At 40.3% G+C, this 27379-nt stretch overlaps 1 protein-coding gene across 2 annotated transcripts; it reads left to right on the forward strand.

Moving 5' to 3' along the window:
* Window positions 1-2188: 2188 nt before the first annotated feature.
* On the forward strand, window positions 2189-26297 carry LOC135556209 (podocan-like). 2 transcript variants are annotated; one of them, XM_064989212.1, is made up of 13 exons: window positions 2189-2331; window positions 2747-2792; window positions 4877-5248; window positions 5557-5650; window positions 12394-12458; window positions 14721-14830; window positions 15143-15299; window positions 18119-18234; window positions 19298-19511; window positions 19824-20028; window positions 21782-22020; window positions 22187-22335; window positions 24612-26297. In XM_064989212.1, exons 3-13 carry the CDS (start codon window positions 4952-4954, stop codon window positions 24796-24798), a joined length of 1833 nt encoding a protein of 610 aa, XP_064845284.1. In that variant the 5' UTR covers window positions 2189-2331; window positions 2747-2792; window positions 4877-4951; the 3' UTR covers window positions 24799-26297. The 2 variants fall into 2 exon arrangements, with proteins under 2 accessions (XP_064845284.1, XP_064845285.1); XM_064989213.1 differs by having other exon boundaries at window positions 4907-5248.
* Window positions 26298-27379: the final 1082 nt, after the last annotated feature.

The raw sequence follows: 27379 nt of genomic DNA on the forward strand, positions 1-27379 counted from the left end.
GAGCCCAAGTCTAGGTCCAAGAGGCTTCTAAAACAGCTTCTAACTCCAAGCCATAAGACTCCTGAACATCTATTCAAATGGCCAACCAGACTATTCGCCCTGCTACTCTCTGTTAATTATCTATGCATTTGTCTTTTCTTCACGCAACTGATGGGGATTTGGGCCCATTCCCGAGAAACCAGTTTATCCTTCACGGATACAGTCCTTAGCCATAGTATATTGGTATTATACCACAAACCCTGAGGTATCTTATTGCTATTATAAACTGGTTACCAACGTAATTATTATATTGTTAAAATTCCATAGGTCACATTATTGTGTTAATTCACAAGTTGAATCAAGTATGCTAGCTCTGGGAAATCTGGGGTTTACAAACCACTGATTTAGGTATCAGTTCTCAATTGACATAAGACATATGTGAGTCTTTCACATGACACCATCATTGGCCATAGTCATAGTTCATATCTAATGGAATAACACAACAGATTACATAAACTGGAATGTTACTCTCACTCACGGTTAAAAAAAATTAGAACTACCCAAAATATTCATACGTGCTGCTGCCCCAACATTTTAATTATCACTAAAGGCCATGATACACTATTTTTTTTTTCTTGCAATGTTGCGAGCAATAGTTGCTGCAACTAGTTTACATTTGAAAAATAGCAACTTTTTATTATCTGGCGTATCTTGATCGGCAGTGCCACATAGTGGGCAATTTTTAGGAATCCTCCAAACAGAGGTCAGCTCTTCCAAAATATTTTGGAAAAAATGGCGATCGTTTTTGAACTCAAGCGAGAGAAAATGAACTCCAATGTTGGAGTAAAATGTTGGCCGTTCATGTCTCATATGTTGCTTATTTTATCATGATACATTAATACATACATACCATGTTCAGTTTCAAGTTGATATATGAAGTCTATTATTCATGTCCATGTTGCTCATTGCGCATCCAGTGTCTCATACCCCACTCCAATGCCAGCTAAATTGCTTGGCAATATTGCCCCCAAAAATGACCAATGTATCATGGCCCTAAAAGAGCAAATAACCCTTTTGTGAACTGCAAAGAACCATTGAAGGGCTCAAACGGGTTATTTGAGTCATTATGGTTCCACATAGAACCATCATCTTTCCCAAAGAACCCTTGAGGAACCCTCTTTTCTTAGTGTGCACTGTATCGTTTAAAAAATAAATCCAGATTTAATCCTCTAATATCATGAGAGCCTTGCCTCCAAATGGGACATAATTCAGCCAGAATATCCTCTGAGAAGTGTCAGAGGGAATATGGAAAGACAGGAAAGACAGGCCTGCTAATGGTGAAACTATCATAATTTGTGATACAAAGAAATGTCTACCGAAAGAAGATAGCATAGCATCTGATGGTAGGTACAGGCTGCGTCTCAAATGGCACCCTATTCTCTATATACAGTAGGTCCCAATGGGCCCTGGTAAAAAGTAGTGCACTATATGGAATAGGGTGCCATACGGGACGTACACGCAGACTAGAGAGGGACCTTATGCAGAACGTGTGTGCTATTATGACATATCCTGTCTGTCGCCGTTTTTTGGAAGACTCTTGTTTCCTGTCTATTTGGAATGTCACCTTCAAAACACATATCATTTTAAGACGAGATGGAATTATATGAGTTCTCTCTAAATACTTTAATGCTAATGCTGATAAGTTTATAAGCTCATATGATATTGGTTCCCCATTGGTGGTCAGTTGCAATTTAGGCCTTTGAGGGAACAAATTGCTAATAACACAATGGTACTGCCATCCCTGGCTCACTGGTTCATGATAGCTCTCTCTTTGTACTTGGCTCAAAGAAAAACAGGGAATGTATGATTCAGCATCAGCCAAGATACGACATCCAAGATACTTTCGGTCCAAGATACAGTCTCACTGTGATACTAATCCATGTTGATTCATGAGCAATATGAAAGTTATTCTTGTTGAATCATACCGGAAATAAATAAAAACGTCCCCCTTTCTTTCCTTCTTCAGAACAAACTAATTGCAACATGAAATGGCCTCATTATTATATGGGGATTGGAAAAGACCTGTCTCAGACCATGAAAAAAAGAAAAGTTTAAAAGCAAAGAATTTTGTGCTTTTGGCTGTCCTTCAGCTCAGTTTTTTCTCTTCTATCTTTTCTTCTCCCCTTCTTTCACTGAACTTTCCCTCTGTCACTCCCACTCTCCTATTACATCTGGTAGGGATCTGTGATCTGGAGTGACTGTGGCTCCTCTCTATCCTGCTATGTGATTGTCTCTGGTTCGACTGGACACCAGACTACCTTTGTCACTGCTAACCTCCCTCCGTCAGAGAAGGTAAAGAATGCATGTATTGTATAGATATGCTGTAATTATGTAGGCATCTATATTATATATGCTCATTATGTGCTATGTATTATGGACTGGCTGTGTGAATTGGTAACGTGTCACCAATCATATACCGTTACATTAGAAAAGGATTGTCTGTATATGGACTGAGTGGCAGTATGCAAATAAGTGAATAATAGTAAGCTGTACAGCTGTTCAGATGTGTAGGACCTTTTACAGACTCACCTACAACTTTTATAAAAATATATATTTTTGACAGCTTGTGAGTCATTGATTCAATGTTGTTGTGTTTTTTATTTTATTTTTTAGCTTTAACGAGTCCTTTAGGTAGGTGTGAGAACATGATGTCTGTTTATGAGTAGTTTTATGCATGTGGGGTTGAATATGCTCCATTTTGTTACAGTCGTGGTGTCTGGTACGTGTGTGGGGATATACTCAGGATCACATGTGTAGGTTTGCATGGTTTTTAATTGTATTTATATTATCTGACGTGAACATAGACACTCGGCTGGTGTTCAGACACACACACTGTGAGGCTCCAGGGTCCGGCACACACAGGCTCTTGGCTGGTGGTGTGGTAGCGACACACACACACACACACACACACACACACACACACACACACACACACACACACACACACACACACACACACACACACACACACACACACACACACACACACACAGTGCCTGTTTGGAACTTTTTACGTTTATAGGATCAAAACACTTCTCTACTGGGACACTTTCTGCCTGCTGGGAGAATAATATCACCATTACAATGCCTTTATTGTTAAAAAAAAACACACACAGTGGGGGCAAAAAAAGTATTTAGTCAGCCACCAATTGTGCAAGTTCTCCCACTTAAAAACATGAGAGAGGCCTGTAATTTTCATCATAGGTACACTTCAACTATGACAGACAAAATGAGAAAAATAAATCCAGAAAATCACATTGTAGGATTTTTAATGAATTTATTTGCAAATTATGGTGGAAAATAAGTATTTGGTCAATAACAAAAGTTTATATCAATACTTTGTTATATACCCTTTGTTGGCAATGACAGAGGTCAAACGTGTAAGTCTTCACAAGGTGTTCACACACTGTTGCTGGTATTTTGTCCCATTTCTCCATGCAGATCTCTTCTAGAGCAGTGATGTTTTGGGGCTGTTGCTGGGCAACACAGACTTTCAACGCCCTCCAAAGATTTTCTATGGGGTTGAGATCTGGAGACTGGCTAGGCCACTCCAGGACCTTGAAATGCTTCTTATGAAGCCACTCCTTCGTTGCCCGGGCGGTGTGTTTGGGATCATTGTCATGCTGAAAGACCCAGCCACGTTTCATCTTCAATGCCCTTGCTGATGGTAGGCTTTGTTACTTTGGTCCCAGCTCTCTGCAGGTCATTCACTAGGTACCCCCTTGTGGATCTGGGATTTTTGCTCACCGTTCTTGTGATCATTTTGACCCCACGGGGTGAGATCTTGCGTGGAGCCCCAGATCGAAGGAGATTATCAGTGGTCTTGTAAGTCTTCCATTTCCTAATTATTGCTCCCACAGTTGATTTCTTCAAACCAAGCTGCTTACCTATTGCAGATTCAGTCTTCCCAGCCTGGTGCAGGTCTACAATTTTGTTTCTGGTGTCCTTTGACAGCTCTTTGGTCTTGGCCATAGTGGAGTTTGGAGTGTGACTGTTTGACGTTGTGGACAGGTGTCTTTTATACTGATAACAAGTTCAAACAGGTGCCATTAAACCAGGTAACGAGTGGAGGACAGAGGAGCCTCTTAAAGAAGAAGTTACAGGTCTGTGAGAGCCAGAAATCTTGCTTGTTTGTAGGTGACCAAATACTTATTTTCCACCACAATTTGCAAATAAATTCATAAAAAAATCCTACAATGTGATTTTCTGGATTTTTTTTCCCCTCGTTTTGTCTGTCATAGTTGAAGTGTACCTATGATGAAAATTACAGGCCTCTCTCATCTTTTTAAGTGGGAGAACTTGCACAATTGGTGGCTGACTAAATACTTTTTTGCCCCACTGTACTTTGTACATTTTTCACTTGACTATATGGAAAATAGAAAGAAGTTACAGTATAGAGAACATGCTGGGTGCTGCAGGTCAACCCTTATGATCGTCACAATAAATGAGAGAATAGATTTTTTTAAATACGGCAAAATAGGAACATAATGTCTACCACTAAACTTTTTCAATACAAAAGCAGACGGTTTAATCTTGTCCCAGACAATACACGTTCTGTCCTCGTTAGACTGCTGTTCTGACAATGTAACCAACTTCTTTTTTTACACACTCTTTTTTTAAATCTCATGTCCTATGAGCTACCTATTCTATATACACACATACAATTTTATGTTTGGTAATCTATTTTTCTGTCTCATATTACTTGCCTCTTTAGAACCATTGCTTGAAATCCTCTGTAAAGCTGTAAAAGAAAATAGGAAATATTTGTCCTTGGTCACTGATTATAGTTCAAAAAAAAATATATATCCATTCATTGATTTATCACACTGTTATATAGACCCATCTGATCATTGGTGCTTCTGGGCAGCTGAGGTATCTGAGGTAGCTTGACCACCAGGCACGACCAGCAGACATGGCCAGCCCCAGGAGGTCTCTCTTTCAGGGCCTGAGTGTGCTGCTCCTGGCCTGGGCTCTGGTACACTGCCAACCCCCTCTGGAGCCCCAGAATGAAGAGGAGAAGGAGGAAGAACCCATGGAGGAGACAGAGCCAGAGATAGAGACCTTTACAGTCCCGGCTGTAGTGAAGGCCGAGCCGGTTGTATGTCCAGGGGAATGTACCTGTACAGAGGGAGCGGTGGACTGTGCTGGGGTTGACCTCATGGAATTTCCTAGTGAGCTGCCTGAGAGCACACACATTCTCTCGCTGCAGGTGGGTCACACACACACACTCAACACAACACCCACATTCTCTCCCTACAGTTGGGTCTCAGACATCCATTAGATACATCAGTCACAATTGACAGACACTCCCAATACCTGATAGATCTTGTTACAGGTGGGTCACACACACCTAAAACGCGATAGATCTTTCTTCATAGGACTGATTTAAGGTTTAAAGCACATAAGTGAGGGCTGGACATGTCCAGGGTAGGAGTACATTTATCTAAGTCAATCAATAATGAATGAATGAAGCGTTGCTGTTCTGCCAATAATACTTTTGCCTCTTCTTCGTCTCAGAACAACCAGATAGAGGTAGTAACCATTGAGGACCTGACACGTCTGCAGCAGCTGGAAACACTAAACCTGCAAAACAACTGTCTGACCACGCAAGGTAAAACCTAGACAGAGACTTAGAGAGAGCTAGGTAAACCAGACAGAAACTGAGAGAGACAGACATTTAATCTGAAAATAGCCAAGGGAGAAAGTGACAGACAGACAAACATTAGTCTGACCATGCAAGGTAAACCAGACAGGGGGACTTAGAGAGAGAATCAAACGAAAATAACAAAGGACTTAAGGGGACAGAGATCTGAAAGTAGCTAGGGGAGATACAGACAGACATTTAGTATGGTTGGAAGTTGTTCAATTTGTTGACGACAAACTGTGGGAGCTCTGTTAGGGTCTGTTAGTGTCCTGTTCTCTCTGGGATTCACTGTCTAGGTCCATGTCAAATTGGAGCCTCCCAGCTATTTTACTGGTTTGTTCATTTATTCTAAACCCTTTTGCAGAATCAGCAGCTACTCTTCCTGAGGTCCACAAAAAACACAAAACATTGATACACTGATAGATGAGGACAGTCACACAAATTTTAAATAAAACGATATATAAACAACACAACAAAAAATAATAAAAACAATACAACAAAATAATTGTGTGCATTAGAGTGTGCCTGTGTGTTTGTGTGTCTCCTCACAGTCCTCGCCTTTCCAATTGTTTTTTGTGGGCGACAGGTAGCCTAGTGGTTCGAGCGTTGGGTCAGTAACTTAAAGGTTGCTGGATCGAATCCCCTAGCTGACAAGGTCAGATCTGTCATTCTGCCCCTGAACAAGGCAGTTAACCCACTCTTCCCCAGTAGACCATAATTATAAATAGGAATTTGTTCTTAACTGACTTGCCTAATTAGATAAATGAGTTGTTGTTTAATGTGTTTTTTAAAGGTCATTTTGCTGTTTGCTTGAGTAATTTGAGAAGTAAGGGAATGGCTCTGTGTGTTGCCATGAATTTGTTTTGGACTTGTGGCATATGTATGGGTGTCTGAACTGAATTTTATTTTATTTTATTTAACTAGGCAAGTCAGTTAAGTACAAATTCTTATTTTCAATGATGGCCTAAGAACAGTGGGTTAACTGCCTTGTTCAGGGGCAGAACGACAGATTTTTACCTTGTCAGCTTGGGGATTCAATCTTGCATCCTTTCGGTTACTAGTCCAACACTCTAACCACTAGGCTTCCTGCCGATTATGCAAACATAGAATTTCTGTCACAGTAATATTTCTCATGAAAACTAGAAGAGAAGTGGTTAATCTCTCATCAACCAGGAAAGACTGGCATGCGTGTTGTTGTTGATAGTTCTGTATATGCAGTTAAAGGTGCTACACTTAGGATTTTTTTTATTTTTTGCATTGTAACAAAAAAAATATATACATAATATATCTGGTGCTAATAGTGGAATGATAGTGTTTAACAGTATTACTTATCCTCCATTGTTGTGATTGGCTGTGATATTCGCTTATTGATTTCCCCCGCCGGAGTGGCATCTGTTGTCAAACTGGGAAAGCTGATTTGTGGATGTGTTATCTAGTGGAAATCGCTGGTGACAAAAATTCTACACTTTTCGCTCAATTTCAGTTTATGTGAGAAAACAAGTATATTACCTTCAACAGTATTATCTTGTGATCAAGCCATCAATGTTTTGTAATTATTGGTGTAGTAAAAATGTTAGCTAACGGGTTAGCAATTAGCATGTTTGTATTTTCAGTGGGAATACTACTACTATCAGCTTTTTCATAAGCGGTTTAGCAAAAGAAATATGTCCCCTATTATCGGCATACGGTCTCCAGTTATTGGCCACCATACTATTTTGTTCAATTACAAGATATATCAGTTTAATTTTGTTCAAAAAAAGACACCAACCTCGTATCTGAAGTGTTTACTAGATAGTTGGCTAGTTCGCTAGCCTTCCAATGAAAAAAAAAATACTTGCCTGAATTCTGTTAGCTATATTTCAGAGGTAAAAAGTTGGATATTAAATGAAGTATGGTCTGTTGCGCAGTCAAATTTTGCAATATACAGCGTGTCCCACAAAATGTGTGTATATATATATATATAGTACATGTATATATATTACTTAAGTAACATAAATTGCAATGAAAATTGGTGGTCAGCTAGCTAGAAGGGTGTCTTCAGTCGCAAAACTTACCGTTATTTTCCAGTCCATTTAAATGTTGATCTCGAGGTGATTTAATCCTCTAACCGCTAGAGAGTGTCCGAAGTTAGGGGTGTCCAATGTTGGGTGGAAATTAGCTACCATAAAACTCATATCATGTACAATGTCAACGTTTATGATCACTATGTTTGATGTACAGTTACAATATGACATGGCGTCATACCCTTAGTTGTTCTGAACAGAATGAGTCTGTTTGTCTATTGTAAAGAGAATTTGCCGCTGCACACGCACCTGAATGCACTCATGACTCCTTTTTTTGCACACCAAAATTACCTGTTTCCCTGAATTGCATTGTGAAAGCCTAACAGTGTAATATCGTATTTTATAACTTATACTTTACAACTCATATTGCAATAGAACAGGCTTTCAAATTATACACACCTGACTCAGATTGCGATTTATAATGTACATTTTTGGATTGTGTAAACAACAACAGTAATTGTGTGAGGTCAGTGATTCAGGGTTGTATTTCAAACAAAACAACTACAAGTGAGTTTGCTCTAGTTCCTCAACGGCACAGCTAGGAGAGCTCAAAAAAACTCCTTGTAATTGAAGACTTTTCTTTGAGTCATAAAAGTGCATTGAAATTACTTGGGAACTGTCCACACGATAAGTGTGGCCACTTGGAGACACCAGTTAGTCCTCTAACTCAAACCCTTATGTGTTGCACCTACCACACATTTTCCAAGAATATTCTTATCATGTTACTGAATGTATCCAGAGTATTTTCAGATTTGGTTATCAACAAATGCAGCGAAAAGTACAGTTAATTTAAAATTCACAGAAAATCAACAGTGTAATGTTTGGATTCAGTCTTGTCAGGTGAATTGTTGTGTCTTCACATTTGGCCTAATACTTTTCCTATAATCTCGAAACTGTTCCATTTCAATTGTTACCATGGTTATGCATTTCATATTTCTTCTGTAAGAAACATTTACATTTAGCCCTATCCATAGGCTAATTCCCATGAGTGTAAAGGGTTAAGGAAATACAGGCTGGCACCACGTTACTACAAGACAAAACAGCTCGCTCAATCAAGCACGATGGTCTTGTAAGTATAAAAGCAAAGCTTGCTTTCATTTAAGTCTATATATGAGTACCTGTGACCAGCACACCACCACCTGCTGCCCAGCTGATTGGTTGGCATACTGTAAATTGAGAAATGTTGTGACTAAACTTAACAAAAAGAAGAAGAAATTATATTTTCAAACAAAGATAAATGACATAAAACACTATGGAAAAATACTTTGGAGTACTGTAGCTTAAATAATATCATGGGAAGAAAATTAATCTCCATCGCTCATTGAAGTTGATGGGTAATTTATAACAAAACTTTTCGATATTGCCAATCATTTCAATTATTATTTTACTAGTAAAGTGGAACGACTCAGAAGGGAAATTACAACATTGAACAATAATAATGAAATAATGAAAGAGAAGGATTGCTGTTTTGAATTAGGTAAAGTTAGTGTGGGCGAGAAGGAAAAACAATTGTTATCCGTCAATAATGATGAGCCTAAAATAGTAAAGCACCCTTTGCTGGTTCTAACAGCCGCCTAATCAGTTTGCTGCCTATTCTTAGTAAACTAATGGCGAGAATTGTGTTTGACCAAATACAATGCTATTTTTTCAGAAAACAAGTTAACTACTGACTTTCAACATGCATATGGAGAAGGGCACTCAACTTGTACTGCACTAACTCAGATTACTGATGATTGGTTAAAATACAAGGATAATAAGATGATAGTTGGAGCTGTATTGTTAGATTTCAGTGCAGCCTTTGATGTTATTGAAAATAAATTGTTATTGGAAAATACTCACTTGCTATGGCTTTACCTCACCTGCCTTCACATGGTTGGAGAGTTATTAAATCAATAGAACCCAGAGAGTGTTCTTCAATGGAAGCTTCTCTAACATCAGATATGTACAGTGCAGTGTCCCCCAAGGCAGTTGCCTTGGGCCGTTACTCTTCTCTATTTTTACAAATAATTTGCCACTGTTCTTACACGAAGCTAGAATGACTATGTATGTGGATGATTCCACACTATACATGTCCACACCCAAAGCCAGTGAGCTCAATGAAATTCTAAATAAGGAGTTACACTCAGTTCCAATGGTTGGTTAATAATAAACGGGTCTTAAATACATCTAAAGCCTAAAGCATTGGATTTGGTTTATGACATTCTCTAAGAAAGTACACCTCAACAGGAGTTATACAGAAAGGGTGTGACCATTGAGCAAGTTGAGGAAAGTAAACTCCTAGGTATAACATTGGATTGACAAGAGATTAACTGGTTCTCCTAGTTTTTATGAGAATTATTACTGTATCAAAAATAACATGAATTCCCTTCCATCTCCAATAAAATTACATTAAAAATGATTAAAAAACAAACACACGCACACACAGACACTCGCTGACACACACATCATTTTTTTGTTGTATTATTTGTATTATTATTTTTGTTGCATTATTTGTATATTGTTGTATTTAAAATTTGTGTGACATTCCTTGTCTATTATTGTATCAGTGTTTTATGTTTTTTTTGTGGACCCCAGGAAGAGTAGTTGCTGCAAAAGCTAATGGGGATCCAAATAAACAAATAAGTTAGTGAATTCAACTAATGTAGATAAACAACCACATGTAAAAAGTACATGGCCAATTGCAACCATCAAAGGCCACCAGATTATTGCCAGTTGATCTCGTTACACCAAAGAAAAAGCTTGAAAGGTTATTGGAATGGGATTAGTATGGTGTGTGAAGAATCCATTACTTAAACTTGTATGTGATTAAAGTATTAATAAATCACATTATTGTGGGAACACCTCCTCTAAGAGTATAAATTAGACTGTTTGAGTTTGAAGTTTGAATCCTAAGCAACCTGCCAACACATTGTTTGAAGTACAATAGACCAATGAAGCTACTGTAGTAGGTCAAAGCTTTGTGCTGGAAAGCATTGGTGGAGCATGGGTGGAGTAGGCATTGTGGTGCTCATGTGAATTTCCTTTATTTTTGCAAGTAAGGTACTTAATTATTAACCAGGAATAATTTGATATTGATATGAAAATGGATGCATTAGGCCTGCGTTGGGCCTACTTTACCAGCTCTGACACTCTTCGGATGTGGCAGGGCTTGTAAAATATTACGGACTACAAAGGGAAGCCCAGCCGCAAGCTGCCAAGTGACATGAGCCTACCAGACAAGCTAAATTACTTCTATGCGCGCTTTAAGGCAAGCAAAAACACTGAAGCATGCATGAGAGCACCAGCTGTTCAGGAAGACAGTGTGATCACGTTCTCCACAGCCCGATGTGAGTAAGACCTTTAAACAGCTCAACATTCACAAGGCCACAGGGCCACACTGATTACTAGGATGTGTACTCAGAGCATGCGCTGGCAAGTGTCTTCAATGACATTTTCCACCTGTCCCTGGCGGAGTTTGTAGTAAATACATATTTCAAGCAGACCACCATAGTACCTGTGTCCAAGAATGCCAAGGTAACCTGCCTAAATTATTGCTGACCCGTAGCACTCACGTCTGTAGCCATGAAGTGATTTGAAAGGCTGGTCATGGCTCACATCAACACCGTCCTCCCAGAAACCCTAGATCGACTCCAATCGCATACCGCCCCACTGTGTGGCCAAGCATGACTCTAACACCACCATTAAGTTTGCCGACGACACAATGGTTGTAGGCTTGATCAACGACAACGATGAGACAGCCTATAGGGAGAAGGTCAGAGACCTGGCAGGGAGAACAACCTCTCCCTCAACGTGATCAAGACAATGGAGCTGATCGTGGACTACAGGAAAAGGAGGGCCGAGTACGCCCCCATTCACATCGACGGGTCTGTAGTGGAGCAGGACGAGAGCTTCAAGTTCCTTGGTGTTCACATCACCAACAATCTATCATGGTCCAAAGACAGTCGTAAAGAGGGCACGACAACACCTATTCCCCCTCAGGAGACTGAAAAGATTTAGCATTGGTCCTCAGGTCATCAAAAAGTTCTACAGCTGCACCATCGTGAGCATCCTGACATATTGGTGTGGCTGGCTACCGGGTTAAGCGAGCTGTGTGTCAAGAAGCTATGCGACATAGCAGGGTTGTGTTTCGGAAGACGCATGGCTCTCGACATTCGCCTCTACCGAGTCCGTAAGAGAGTTGCAGCAAAGACTGCAACTACCGATTGGATATCACGAAATTGGGGAGAAAAATGGGGTTAAGGGCTTGTAAGTAAGCATTTCACGGTAAGGTACTGGTTGTATTCGGCGCATGTGACAAATGCAATTGGATTGGATTTATTAATCTGACTAAGAGACTGCCCACTGGGCACAGACCTCAATTCTAAATCTATTCCATGTAGGTTCAATGCAATTTCATTGAAATGACGTGGAAACAACATTGATTCTACCAGTGTGTGGGCTCTAGTTCTTCTAGATCCACTCCATTAATAATGTATACCTAATTAAAAGGATGATTAACCTTATGTGTTTTATTTTCTCTTATATGCTGTCCAGGTCTATTCACTAAAACAAATCAGTCTGATCTTTAATTTCTGTGTTGTATATGTTTTTAGTCTGAATAACATTTTCCATGTTCTATTTTTCTTCTGTGTTTGTGTGTGTATTCAGGCCTTGAAGATGAAGGATTTACAGTGCTGGAACAACTGAGTTACTTGTACTTGGCCAATAACAAGGTGATGAATTCTAAACACAGCCGTAAACATAGACTTTACACATTCAACAAAACAACACATCACGATTCCTCCATCATTGCGACATAACTTGAACAAGGGGAATATGGTTCCATGTAAACATTCTTCAGTACATGTTTTCACTTGTGGTAGTCATTAATATGTAATCAGGTCACCCAGGAGTGAGTAGCGTACAGTATAGCGTGCTGTGCTCATTAAAAGTACTGCTAGGTCATCATGGAGCTCTCTGAAGCCATCTTCACACCTTTATTTGTTCTACTCCTAATGGAATCCTAATTTTAAAAACATGATGGTCTTAAGATTGAGACAACCAAAGTCCTGCATCCACAAGAATTCAGCAATACAGATATGTAATGACTCAGGCTAAAGCCATAACGCAGTGTCTGTCTTCAAAGAGTAATTGTTTTCTGAACTAAACTGCAAAATAACCAAATGGCTGAAAGAAGTCAAAGAACCATCAGAAAATGTAACTTATACACTGTATGTGTGCTATTCAGAGGGTGAATGTTCAAGACAAAATATTTAAGTGCCTTTGAACGGGGTTTGGTAGTAGGTGCCAGCCGCACTGGTTTGAGTGTGTCAAGAAATGCAACATGACTGGGTTTTTCATGCTCAACAGTTTCCTGTGTGTATCGAATGGTCCACTAACAAAATCAATGGGAGCCCCGTTCTGTAATTCAACCATGATTACTACAGTTTTAGATAGCTGGCTGCTAGACAAACTTACCAGTCAACATGGACTAATTTAGTGACTGTCAGTGACTGACATAACAAAAGAAAAACTGCTGATGCACAACCAAATTTTCGATATTGCACCTTGTGTATTATACTATTGTAACACTCAACAGTACGTTTTTTAAATTGTATTTTTATTTCACCTTTATTTAACCAGGTAGGCTAGTTGAGAACAAGTTCTCCTTTGCAACTGTGACCTGGCCAAGATAAAGCATAGGAATTTGACACATACAACAACACAGAGTTACACATGGAATAAACCAAACATAGTCAATAATACAGTAGAAAAAAAAGAAAACAAAAAGTCTATGTACAGTGAGTGCAAATGAGGTAACATAAGGGAGGTAAGGCAATCAATAGGCCATGGTGGCAAAGTAATTACTATATAGCAATTAAACACTGGAATGGTAGATGTGCAGAAGATGAATGTGCAAGTAGAGATACTGGGGTGCAAAGGAGCAAGATAAATAAATAAATACAGTATGGGGATGAGGTAGGTAGATAGATGGGCTGTTTACAGGTGGGCTATCTACAGGTGCAGTGATCTGTGAGCTGCTCTGACAGCTGGTGCTTAAAGCTAGTGAGGGAGATATGAGTCTCCAGCTTCAGAGATTTTTGCAGTTCAATCCAGTCGTTGAGACCCCGACATGTAATTTTTTTCTTCTATAATTAACATTTTCCCTCCTTCCCTACTTGGATCTTAAACCTTGGATCTCTTATTCTTAGTGCGTCAGAGTACACTTCTGTGTGAAATTGATATGATTTTCTTTTCTATTTTGTTATGATGCTGTGTCCTTGCCAGCCGTGCTGCTGTTGCCAGCAGGAGAGGTGGCAGACAGTGAACCAAGCTTCAAGACCCATTTTACTTTAATCCATAAACCATGTTGAAAAGGGGACAGATAGAGTATAATGCTATGTACACTCTTAGGAAAAAAAGGTGCTATCTAGAACCTAAAAGGGTTCTTATGAGAACCCTTTGAAGGACACTTGTTGGTTCCAGGTAGAACCCTTTTGGTTCCAAGTAGAGCCATTTTGGGTTAAATGTAGAACCCTTTCCACGGGGGTTATATCTGGAACCAAAATGGTTCTACCTGGAACCAAAAAGAGTTGTTCTTAGAACCAAAAAGAGTTGTTCTTAGAACCAAAAAGGGTTCTCCTATACGGGCAGCCAAATAACCCTTTTGAAACCAAGTGTGTCAAGTTAAGCTCACTACCACTGTAGTAGTTTCTCCTATTTCTCCTGTCATAGCCATTTCAAGCAATGCAGAAACTCCCTCTTGGCATAATTTGGGAGGGAAACAGTTTTCGAAATGTACTAAAGTGTTAATTTGTTTTGACTCATCCGTCAATGTTCCAAGGTCAATTGAGAATGATTGTCTGTGTGGCGTAAATTACCCCTCACTGCCAGCACATACAGGTCGTTTTATGGTCAGTACAACAGGAGAAAACAAAAGAAGAGATTAACATAATATCTCTCTCTCTCTTTCCCTCTGTTTTTTCCCCTCCCAGCTCACCACAGCACCCAAACACTTGCCTCCCTCACTGGTCAGTGCTGATTTCGCCGCTAATTTGCTCACGAAGATCTACCCATACACATTTGGGCAGAAGCCAGGATTGAAGTAAGCGGTGTGTGTGTGTGTGTGTGTGTGTGTGTGTGTGTGTGTGTGTGTGTGTGTGTGTGTGTGTGTGTGTGTGTGTGTGTGTGTGTGTGTGTGAGAGGGGTGGGTGGGTGGGCAGGTAGGTAGTTGGTTGGGCATAGGAGGATTAGACTTTCACAGTAGAAAGGTCTTATGTTGCTGTAGGTGTTATATTGCATTTAATTACTTTGCTTCATTCATAAAATAAAACAAATCACCCATCGTTTATCTTTCCCCTTTGCTCCACTCCAGACCACTAATTTCATGCATTCCCCCATGTCCTAACCACCCCAGGTCAGTGTATCTCCATGACAACAAGCTGACAGATGCAGGGCTACCTGAGAACATGTTTAACGGTTCTGACAGCCTGGAGGTTCTCATCATGTCCAGTAACTTCCTCCGCTACGTCCCTAGGAGCCTGCCCTCTTCCATCTACCGCCTCCATCTGAAGGTGAGCTTGTGAAATCAAGTTGAGTAGCTACAGCCCTCACACAATAACAACCTATCCTGAGAGCTCACTCCCCATTCATACGGCCAAGTTGATCTCTGTTTATAAACTGTCTATATATTCCCATGTAAGTACTCTAACATCTAATAAATGCATAAATAAACTTGATTTATATACAGGGTTGGGTAGGATACTTTCTAAATGTAATCAGTTACAGTTACTAATTACCTGTCAAATTGTAATCCGTATTAACGTTTGGATTACTTTCAGTTACTTTTAGATTACTTTCCCCTTAGCCTTTAAAAGCCATTAGAAAAAGACGAAAAGGAATATGACCAATTGAACAACATCTATTGTAGGAAAAGTCATTGTTATAGTTTATGTAGCTGGCCATCAATGGATGTTGCATTTGACTTCATGCATTTATTCTGTGTGGGGGGGGGGGGGAGGAGGTCATACTAGCTAATGTATGGAATTGTTTTAAGATGGTCATACCATAGGTCATACCATAGGTTGTTAATAAATGGCAAAACAGACATTCAAAAACAAAATTGTGAGGAATAAGATTTTGAAGTGTCTGTCCTATCTAGGAGGTATAAGAAAGCTTAGGAAATATTTCGTTTTTTAGATTGACTTCATGCATAGGACTTAGAATTATGGAAGTATAGATTAGCCAAATTGTTTTACCTGAGCATTACCCAAAATCCAAGGATGTTTTAGCCTACTCGGTTGTTTATGATCATGTTGTCGTGGAGGACTAATTGGGCTCATTGCTTCGAGTTGAAAAATAAATGCTGCTCTCATGGAATGGCGTGCTTTGAGCACTACCAAAAAGTATTATTTGCAAGTAAAAAAATGTATGGCAAATGCTGGATTTTCTATAGGCCTATTGTTTACGTTTTGTTGGCGACAATTTGATATTGCGATAATTTGCAGCTGTTTAAAGGGTGAATCCACAGTTGAAAAAATAGCAACGCGGTCACCGCACCTCTGTTTGGTAAAAAGCTGAGAGATGGTCCTTGAGAAATGTAACCACTCTCAGATTAATAGACAGAGCTATGGATGCAAGGACTGACCATCCATGATATCAAAACCATTTTTAACCATGTCTTGAGTCTATACAGTGTTTGTTTACATTGTACATTGGAAAAAAACAAGCTTATATTTTGGGTTCTCATGGGGTGTGACAGTTGAACTAAGCTCATGAGGCATTTATAAGTTATATTCTTCAAGAATCAATGGGTACAGTATATATTATTCATTTATAAATCCAAAAATGGATGTAGCAACTACAGATTGCCCTTTTAAGTTGATCAAAAGTACAGAAGTTTGAGCATGTGTCCGTTAGGCCTATGGATTCTTTATTTTATTAGGACGAATTAGATTGAGCAATAAAAGCCCCACTCATGGTCTTCTTAAATTAAACTTGTTTTTGACAGTATGGAGCATAATACCACAGATTAGTTTAGAAGGTAACTCCCCTCAAACCTTTATTCCATAGGCTGGGATCCGAACTATGCAGTTGTTGCAAGAGCACATTTTTCACTGGTCGGAAAAATAATGATTGATAGGCATCTTAAACTTCTTCAATTCAACTATTATTCAGTTAAAATACACAAAGAGTGCTGGGAAAAAATAATTAGCCCTTTTTCAAATTTTCTCTACCTTTACATATCTTTGAAATTTTGAATGTTATCAGATCTTCAACCAAAACCTAATATAACATAAAGGGAACCTGAGTGAACAAATAACACAACAATTACATACTTATTTCATTTATTTCATAAACAAAGTTATGCAACACCCAATGCACATTGTGTGAAAAAGTAATTGCGCCCTTACACTCAATAACTGGTTGTGCCACCTTTTGCTGCAATGACTCCAACGAGACACTTCCTGTAGTTATTGATTGGAGGAATTTTGGCCCACTCTTCCATGCAAAACTGCTTTAACTCAGCGACTGCTCGTTTAAAGTCTTTCAAGTGGGATTAGGTCTGGACTTTAACCAGGTATTGAGTGTAAGGGGTCAATTGCTTTTGGTGTTTCATTTTTTTGTTATTTGTAAACTCAGGATCCCTTTATCTACTAATAGGTTGAAGATCTCATAACATTCAGTATCAAAAATAAGCAAAAATAGAGAAAAGGGGGCAAATACTTTTTCACGGCACTGTATACATTTGTGAACAGCCCTCCACAACAACCACAATCCGTAAGGTGCCAAGAGCTTAATTGAGAGCAGCTCTATGATTCACATCCATGCGCTATGTAGATATCGATAATAAGTGATATCCATATCGCCCATAGGTTGCACCACTTCTGTCGTCCATACCGGCAACTTTATTCAAGTTGGACAATCTTTAGATGCTGACAGCAGTCGCACCATTGCAAGACTTGGCTTAGGCTGTAGCCTACCCAAAAGCCCATTCCTGCTCTCTTTCCCGTGATTCATCAAACATATTTGGTGTGTCATTATAGTGGTCTCTGACTTGTGGTGACTCTCTCAGGCAGAACAAACTTAAACTTGCGCCTTTTTTCAATGCTGATTTGAAATGTCATTGAGAAAACAAAAGGGTGTAGACTCTGTTTTTCGCAAACATCCTTTCTGAATCCTCGAAGTAAGAATACATTTTCATCAAAAGTATCTGTAATTTGATATATTATATTATATATTTTTGCTGGTAACATAACAGGTTAGTTACTGTTTTTGTTTTGTTTTTTGTAATCCATTACATGTAACTGATTACATGCAATCCATTACTCCCTATCTGTGATAATGATATGTGATGCTTGATTGTGTGTCTGTGCTTCTTCTTGGTTAACAGAGTAACAAGCTGGAGAAGATCCCGTCAGGGGTTTTTGATAGCCTGACCCAGCTCAGAGAGCTCTACCTACAGAACAACTTGCTCAGCAACGAAGGCATGGACAACGAGACCTTCAGGTAATGTTGTAGTACTGTAGTAGTATTCTAGTATTACTGTAGTACTATTTTAATAGTACTGTAATAGCATTTCGCTACACTCGCAATGACATCTGCTAACCATGTGTATGTGACCAATACAATTTAATTTGATTTAGTACAGCATGGATGATAAGACATTCAGGTACTAGAGGACCTGTTACTATCAATTTGTAGTATAATAAGACACACTAACAAATAAAACACACTCAACAGAGAGCAATTCAGTCCAGCTGTCTTCTTCTATTCTTCCTCTTCTTCTAAGTTGTTTCGACATATCTGAGGCCACATGTTACGTTAAGACCAAGGGTATTGATTCAAAACAAAGACCTATACTGTAGACTTTACAACACAGGCAAATATAAGGCGTGGACAATGACACCTTCACGTACTGTAGTAGGAAGAGTGTGTCGGGTGTTCTTGAATACTTCACAAACAATTAATTGGATCTTATAACCAATGTTTCAGTCAATAGATAAGACTTTCAGCAGGGTTCTTTTTAAAAATATACTTTAGCTGCGAACTACAAACTACTCTCTTTTTATTGTAGGACACTCAGACACACAAACACGCTCGACAGAGTCATTCAGTCACTCCACCTGAGTGCAGTTGATTCGATATATCCAAGGTTGAACACTATCACTGTTGCCCATTATGTGTCAATGGTTATTGCAGAGTGCATCAATTCAAAACAAAGACCTATAGACTTGACAACACGGCAAACTCTGAGAAGGTACATAAGGGAATGGTGAGTTGAGTGTCCACTTGTTACCTTCGATGTATGAATATTGATCTCATGTTCAGTTCAGCGAGAGAATGTGAGAGAAGAGAGTGGTGTGAGTGAGTGAGTGAGAGAGAAGAGAGAAAGAGAGAGAAGAGAGAGAAGCCGGTGGTGAGAGATTAGGTTGAAAATGTCCAAATGGGAGAGAAAAGTGAGATTTGTCTATTCATGGAAAGATAAGATGACTGCTTAAAGATAAAGTGATGACCTCCTGTATCAAATATAATGTCACCCTCTCCTCTCCTCTCTCCACTCCTCTCTCAGCCAGTTGACCAGTCTGGAGTATCTGGACCTGTCCAACAACAACCTGAGTGTGGTTCCTCAGGGTCTGCCCCGGAGTCTGATATTGCTACACCTGGAGAGGAACAGTATCCACAGTATCCCTGGCGATGCTCTCACAGCCTGTCGTAAACTTGAGTACCTACTGCTGCACAACAACCAGCTCCACTCCCGCTCCATACACCATGCTGCATTCCAGGTAGGTGCTGCAGGATACTTGGGATACGTCATTCTTATATAGAGGGCTATAGGACATATTGCGGATCGTTGAATTACCACAGGTGTATATGGCTCGAAGGACCATGAAAAATATTCTAAATATAAAGCCTGATCTGACTGCTCGTTCGGTCAGGTTGAACCGCCACAGAGAGTTGGGCACAATTGTTTTGATGTTATGATTATGATTATCTATTTGTCTGTTAAATGAGCAATGAGAAACCTGAAATGTGCTATGAAATGCCATTAGAATTACATGAAAATGTTCACATAAAGAGTTTTCTCTTCCCCCCAGGGCCTGAAGAAACTACACACCCTCCACATGTACAACAACCAGCTGGAGCGTGTCCCCAGGGCTCTGCCCCGCCGAGCCAAGACTCTCATGCTGCTTCACAACACTATCAACGTGATTGAACGCAACGACTTGGTGTTTCTCTACTCCCTGACCGAGCTCAACCTCAGTTACAACCGCCTCACCAGCCCCAAGCTACACAGAGAAGGTAGACTGGACCACATATGGAGTATATGGAAATGTTTTGTTGTGTTTTGTTGTGTTGTACTTTGCTCTGTTGTCATCTACATGAATACTGTACATCTACAGTAGAACTATATGTGGTGTCATGCTGGTATGAATGATTCGGGAGACAGGCACAGGAATGCATAATAGTTTGTTGTTTTTTTTGTACCCAAATTACCCAAAAAATGTTGTACCCAAATTTCAGCGTGCCGTGTAAAGGCACAGGTACGAAGACCAAACAAACACTATACAAACACAGGGTAGAAACCCAAAACAAAATAGCGAGGAGTACCTCGAATAAATAACACAAGTGTCCAATGATTAACCCACGGGACGAGACCCATAATCATCTGCGCAAACCACAATGGCACGAAAGCCAAAACACACAGCACAGGTTGTCACACGCACTAACAGGCATTGTAACAATAATCGACCGCACCATGGTAAACAAAGGGCACATATATACAAATACAATTAGTGGGAATAGGCAATAAAAGTTCCAGAGGGATCCGTGTCATGTGGCTCTTCAAATCAAATTTGATTTGTCACATGCAGTGAAATGCTTAATTACAAGCCCTTAACCAACAATGCATTTTTAAGAATAATAAGTGTTAAAGTAGTTACCCAAATAAACTGAAGTAAAATAATAATAATAATAAATAAGAAAATAGAAAAATAACAAATAATTAAAGAGCGACAATAAAATAGGCGAGGCTATATACAGGGTACTAGTACAGAGTCAATGTGCGGGGGTTAGTTGAGGTAATTGCGGTAGTATGTACATGTAGGTAAAGTTACTATGCGTAGATAATAAATAGAGAGTAGCAGCAGGGGGGACAATGCAAATAGTCCAGGTAGCCATCTGATTAGCTGTGCAGGAGTCTTATGGCTTGGGGGTAGAAGCTGTTAAGAAGTCTTTTGGACCTAGACTTGGCGCTCGGTTACCACTTGCCGTGCGGTAGCAGAGAGAACAGTCTATGACAAGGGTGGCTGGAGTCTTTGGCAATGTTTATGGCCTTCCTCTTACACCCCGCCTGGTATAGAGGTCCTGGATGGCAGGAAGCTTGGCCCCAGTGATGTACTGGGCCATGCGCACTACCTTCTATAGTGCCTTCCGGTCAGAGGCTGAGCAGTTGCCATTGCAGGCGGTGATGCAACCAGTGCTCTCGATGGTGCAGCTGTAGAACTTTTTGAGGATCTGAGGACCCATGCCAAATCTTTTCAGTCTCACGAGGGGGAACACCAAGACAGTCGTGCCTTCTTCATGACTGGCTTGGTGTATTTGGACCATGATATTTTGTTGGTGATGTGGCTCTTGCACACATATCATGTTTGTGATGAAATGTACAGTACTTCTGTCTATATTTGCTTTATTTAACGAGGCAAGTCAGTTAAGAACAAATTCTTATTTACAATGACGGCCTACCCCAGCCAAACCCTAACCCGGACAACACCGGGCCAATTGTGCACCACCCTATGGGACTCCCAATCACGGCCACTTGTGATACAGCCTGAAATCGAACCAGGGTCTGTAGTGACGCCTCTAGCACTAAGATGCAGTGCCTTAGACCGCTGCGCCATTCAGGAGCCCTATATGAATATCTATATTTGGGCCTGCTGTATGACACAGAAAGAATTTCCTAACGGAATCAGTAAAGTTATAACTACATTTAACTACCATGTTTTTTGTATCTATTTTTTCATATTTAAATGAGACAATGTTGATAATCATCCAGCCTTCAGGAAGCTGCGTCTGCTGGTGACCTTGGACCTGTCAGGGAATGCCCTCCACTTCCTGCCCTTGGGCCTGCCCCGCTCCCTGCAGGTCCTCCGGGTGAAGGACAACCAGCTGAACTCCATACCAGAAGGGGCGCTGCAGGGCATGACCAAGCTCAGGGACATCAATCTCAGCCACAACCAGCTTAGACTCAACTCCATCTACCAGGGAGCATGGATGGAGCTCAGCTCTCTGACGGTGAGACTGGGTGGGGGGTTAACACAAGTAACACCTAAAGGTTTTCTGTGTGATAAGCTGGCTGTTGGCGCTGTCCTTCATTTGTTGGACCTGTTGGTTCGCACTCTGATAGTGTAAAGAGGGCTTTATAAATACAGTGATTGATTTGATTGATGTGTTCCTCCAGACTTTGGACCTGTCCAGTAACCAGCTGTTCCATGTTCCGTCTGACCTGCCTGAGTCTCTGGAGTACCTGTACCTGCAGTCCAACCACATCAGCACTGTCCCCGCCACCGCCTTTGAGGGCACTCCAAACATCAAGGGCATCTTCCTACGGTGAGAGACTGGGCACTAATGAACGAACGCACACTCAGAAACAGACACACACACACACACACTGGACTGAACCCATTTCTTGGTTCAAACCCACAGCTCGTGTGTGTACCAAATTCAATTGTGAGTACCAATCACTTACAGTACATATATGAATGAATACACTCTCTCAAACCAGTATATACACGCACTCTCACTTATGTTATTATAGAACCGTAATTAATCCGTCATTCAACTCCTGCCCCCCCCATGAACTCCTAGATCCAGCAGAACACTCTCCTGTCCACTGTTCCATTCATGTCTGTAGCATTGTTTCTGAATGAGACATTTCTGGCCTTCTACTGCGCTCCTACCATCACTCCATTCATCCTCTGTTGTGAGTGTGTGACAAAGTCCTATTGATTGATGCCAAATCTAAGACAGAGCCACATATCCCTTAGTCCACTGAGTCCCAAGCAGCATCCAATGGCACCCAATTTACTATATAGTGCACTACTTTTGACCAGAGCCCTACTGGAATTTAGTGCACTATACAGGGGATAGGGTGCCAATATCTGACAGATATTTGGTTGATAGTTCCCTCTTTATCCCTCCTTAAGTTTATTTTCCGTTTGGATCCGACCTACTCTGCTCTGCTGTGCTGTTTGTGTTTGTTTGTGTGTGTGTGGGTGCGCGCGTACGTGACTGCATGCGTGTGTGTGTCTGTGTGTGCTGCGCTGTGCTGAGGAGACCGTTATGCAACGGATGCAGAGGAGGGAGCTGAGGATGGAGTAAGTTGTCTTTCTGCTCTACTTCTGCTCTGACTGTACTCATTCAAATCCCTTACACAGATACACTATGTATATTTCCCATCATGTGTTCTTGGATTGTAAATTAACTCTCATAATTATCTGGTTAGGTTATGAAATGTAAATCATTTCAATGAATCGGGTATTTTACAAAGTTAAAGTCATGATTTCCTTTGTGTCGACATTCTTGGCTGTTTTCCTCTCTTGGAAGGAGGACTATGAACCCATGGTGGTAAGGTTTTAGGGATATTCCCCGCTGTGTCTAGATCTGTTTCTTGGCTTGTTGATGCTCCACTGCTTTTCCTATTAATTAAATTAAGTCAATGATTGGATTTCCAACTAAAACAGCTTGGCTCTGCCAAGTTGTTTTCTCTTAGTTTCCTTCCTCCTGTCCCCTTCTGACCTCTTCTTTGTCTGCAGGGCGGGCTGGGTCCCAACACTCTAAACCAACAAAATCCTTGTCACCTCATCGACTTGTATCCTTTCCTTTTGCTACCACTGATCTGAATATTTACTAGTATATGTAGCTAGGTTAGTATCAGTTTCCATCATGTTCATTTTTTAAAACTTAAATGTAGACTTTTCAGGTCAGTTTGGAATGTAAGACTGTTGGGATGCTGCCCTGAGTTTTTGTCGGTTTGGTTTTGAGGAGTCTAATTGGTGCTTTATCAGATAATGAACTATACAGATCCTGACCCCATCCAGCCCACTCTGTCTGTCTGGCCTGTTGGTCTCTTCATGATGTGGGCTCAGCCTCAGCAGCTGCTGCAGTATCACAGCAGTTAGAAATGCTTGTTTTTCCACCAAATCCCTCCACATCTGGGAGCTGCTGGCCCGAGCCAATTACAGCCAATCTGGAATGCTGCATGGCCTCAGTGGAGGAGGGGAGGTGGATTTGTGTGTGCACATCTGTTTGAGTCTGTGTGGCCTATGCATGCGTCTGTTTACATTGAGTGTGTGATATAAACGTGTGTGCGTATGTGAGTGTGCCCGCACATGCGTGAGTGTCTGGGTCAGATAGTGAGTGAATTACAAACTAAGATGGGTCGGATTCACTGACACTCAGGACGTCATAGATGAGCCCATTCTGAAGACAGTGGAAAATTGGCTTGATTCGGATAACATGGCCTTATTTCCCCTTGACGCAGTATAGGGAGTATCAGGGTGCTTACTAACTCAATAGAACTTTGAATGGAAGGCAAACTGATGAGTCATAGAAAGACTAGTATACAGGCACTCTAATTGGCTGCGTTACTGAATCTCAGCGTTTGTTTACAGCACATGTTGTGTTGTTCCTTACAGGACAATATCAATATTGGATTGGGTCTTATAGTATGCTGGTTCAGACTCTAAGCACAACATCCTATCAGGTAGCAGCTCTTGCTGTGCTGGTTTACACATCAAACTCAAGCATCTGCTCAGTCACCATCACATATTGCGAGTCTGTCTACTGACCTCAGCCCCCGGCCCTCTGCTCTGTCTCCCTCTTAGGTTCAACCATCTGTTAGCCCACTCTGTGAAGGAGAGCTCCTTCAAACACCTGACCAATCTGCAGGTGCTGGACATCGGCCACTCGAGCCACTCCAACTCCTCCGGAGCATCCTTCAGACAAGAGGAAGAGGAGGAGGCAGAGATGGAGATGATGGAAGAGGAAGTGGGAGAAGGATTCGCTTCATAGGTTTATCCCATGGACACACACAGCTTGAATGATCTAAAACCAAATGTTGCAGTTGTTTAGGCTGCAATCCCAAAGTCCTGTTCTTTTGAAAGTACAGAAAACAGTATTTTTGCAAGTGGTCAGGCTCAATTCTGAAATGTAAATTGAACTATGAATGGAAGCGCAAAGTGATATTTTTTCCCATATAGTGGTGAATTAACGATGCACATATCTCTGGTGCAGGATACCAGATAAAATTATATTTTTGTTTGTTCTATTATTTTTCTGGGCTTTGCTTGTCTATGCAATGACAGATATGGTTGCATTTCTGTGCTTGAGTCTGCATGCCAAATGTGCATGCCAAATGGCACCCTATTGAGTGCACTACTTTTGACCAGGGCCCATAGGATTCTAGTTGAATGTAATGCCCTACATAGGGAATAGTGTGCCATTTGGGACAGATCCTTTGTCTCAACACCACTTTAGTGGAAGCAGGAAAGAGAAGACAGTCAGATCTGTCATATGTTGATCATACTGTGTGGGTCCCATCTCTGAACTTTACTGTGTGCTAGCTGTGTCACCTTACAAAGAAGATTATGTCAAGGTTTGAAGTTTTTGTTTTCAGTTCTGAGCCTGTATTTATACTGTAAAGCATCTCAGACTAGGAGTGCTGATTGAGGATTAGGTCCCTCTCTTATTCATTATGGTCTAAAAGGCTAAACTGATCCTAGATCAGTATCCCTACTCTGAGATCTTTTGTGAATATTGGCCCTGGTTGTGATTGCGTGATGTAGTCTGGTAAGACAGTCTGGCTTTATGTAATTTTGTCATTCTTATATCATCGTTACTATGCCACAAGTTCTGTGACCGTGTTACAATCTCCTCGCGCTTAGACTACCATGAGCTTGATCCATGCTGTTAATGTAATGCCTTACTTTAATCCAGTCTTATTTTGTAAGAGGGCAAGTATTTGCATATGGTATCTGGAAAACTCATGCTATTAAATTAGTCACCTTGCTATGAACCAATGTATTCACCTTCAGATGTATACATATGGATTTCACACAGCAATAAATATCATGCATTAACAGGTTTCTGAGCACACAACAATATTAAGCGTGAAATGTATATAAAATGCACTTTATAAAGATGTAATTTCTTTTTTTGAGATGTCAGCATATTAACAAAAACATTGAGCAACGAGAAATCATGACAGAAATATAAAAAGAGAGACAGTCCAGAACAGATGTTGAGATTGTGGTTTTGAACAACGTTCAAATGTTTCACAATACTTTTCAAGGGTCACATGTTGGAGGAATTCAACGATTAATTTTGTCTGTGTCAAAAATGGCAATCTATTTTCTATGGGACCCTAGTTGATAGTGATGCACTGTAGGGAATAGTGTACCATTTCAGACACAATACTAGAAATGTCTCAAATGACACCGATCAATGAAGTCTGCCTCCAGTCTGCCTGTCTTCCCAGCAGGGAAATCTATAGACAATGTATGTTCTTTATCCTCCTGCTATTTACCTTTATTCAGGGCCAGCTTTAGCCTTTTGGGGGCCCTAAGCGAGATTTAGTTTGGGGGCCCCCCACCTCCCAGCAAAACATTTTAGTGGCCCCCCACTTCACGGCAGAGAGACACATTTTAGTTCTGAAGATACTTTCCTGCAATTCTACCAGAGGTGACACCACAGGTCCCAGAGTGGTGTAGTGAATTCTTTTGCTGGGCCCCGTTGTTTTTCCTGATCTGATAACCTAACCAGGTAAAACTCCAGATCTTCTATGGTATGATGTGATTAATCAGTTGTAAAAAGGTTTAATATGGGCTATGATGGGACAAGAGCTTTTCTAATTACAGTGCTTTCTGAAAGTATTTACACCCCTTGACTTTTTCCACATTTTGTTGTGTTACAGCCTGAATTTAAAATGGATTACATTGAGATTTTGTGGACCTTACCATGAAATGTTAACTTACAAGCCCTGAACCAACAATGCAGTTCAAGAAATAGAGTTAAACAAAATATTTGCGAAATGAACTAAAGTAATTTGAAAAAACACAATAAAATAACAAAGCTATATCAAATCAAATAAATGTTTATTGGTCACATACACATGGTTAGCAGATGTTATTGCGAGTGTAGCAAAAGGCTTGTGCTTCTAGTTCTGACAGTGCAGAAATATATAACAAGTAATCTAACAATTCCACAGCAACTACCTAATACACACAAATCTAAGTAAAGGGATGGAATAAGAATATGTACATATAAATAATGGATGGGCCATGACCCACCGGCATAGACGAGGTGCAATAAACGGTAGAAAATATAGTATACACAGTGGGGCAAAAAAGTATTTAGTTAGCCACCAATTGTGCAAGTTCTCCCATTTAAAAAGATGAGAGAGCCTGTAATTTATCATCATAGGTACACTTCAACTATGACAGGCAAAATGAGAAAACAAATCCAGAAAATCACATTGTAGGATTTTTAATGAATGGTGGAAAATAAGTATTTGGTCAATAACAAAAGTTTATCTCAATACTTTGTTAAATACCCGTTGTTGGCAATGACAGAGGTCAAATGTTTTCTATAAGTC

Source organism: Oncorhynchus masou, chromosome 15, assembly GCF_036934945.1.
Source record: "Oncorhynchus masou masou isolate Uvic2021 chromosome 15, UVic_Omas_1.1, whole genome shotgun sequence".
NCBI lineage: Eukaryota > Metazoa > Chordata > Actinopteri > Salmoniformes > Salmonidae > Oncorhynchus > Oncorhynchus masou.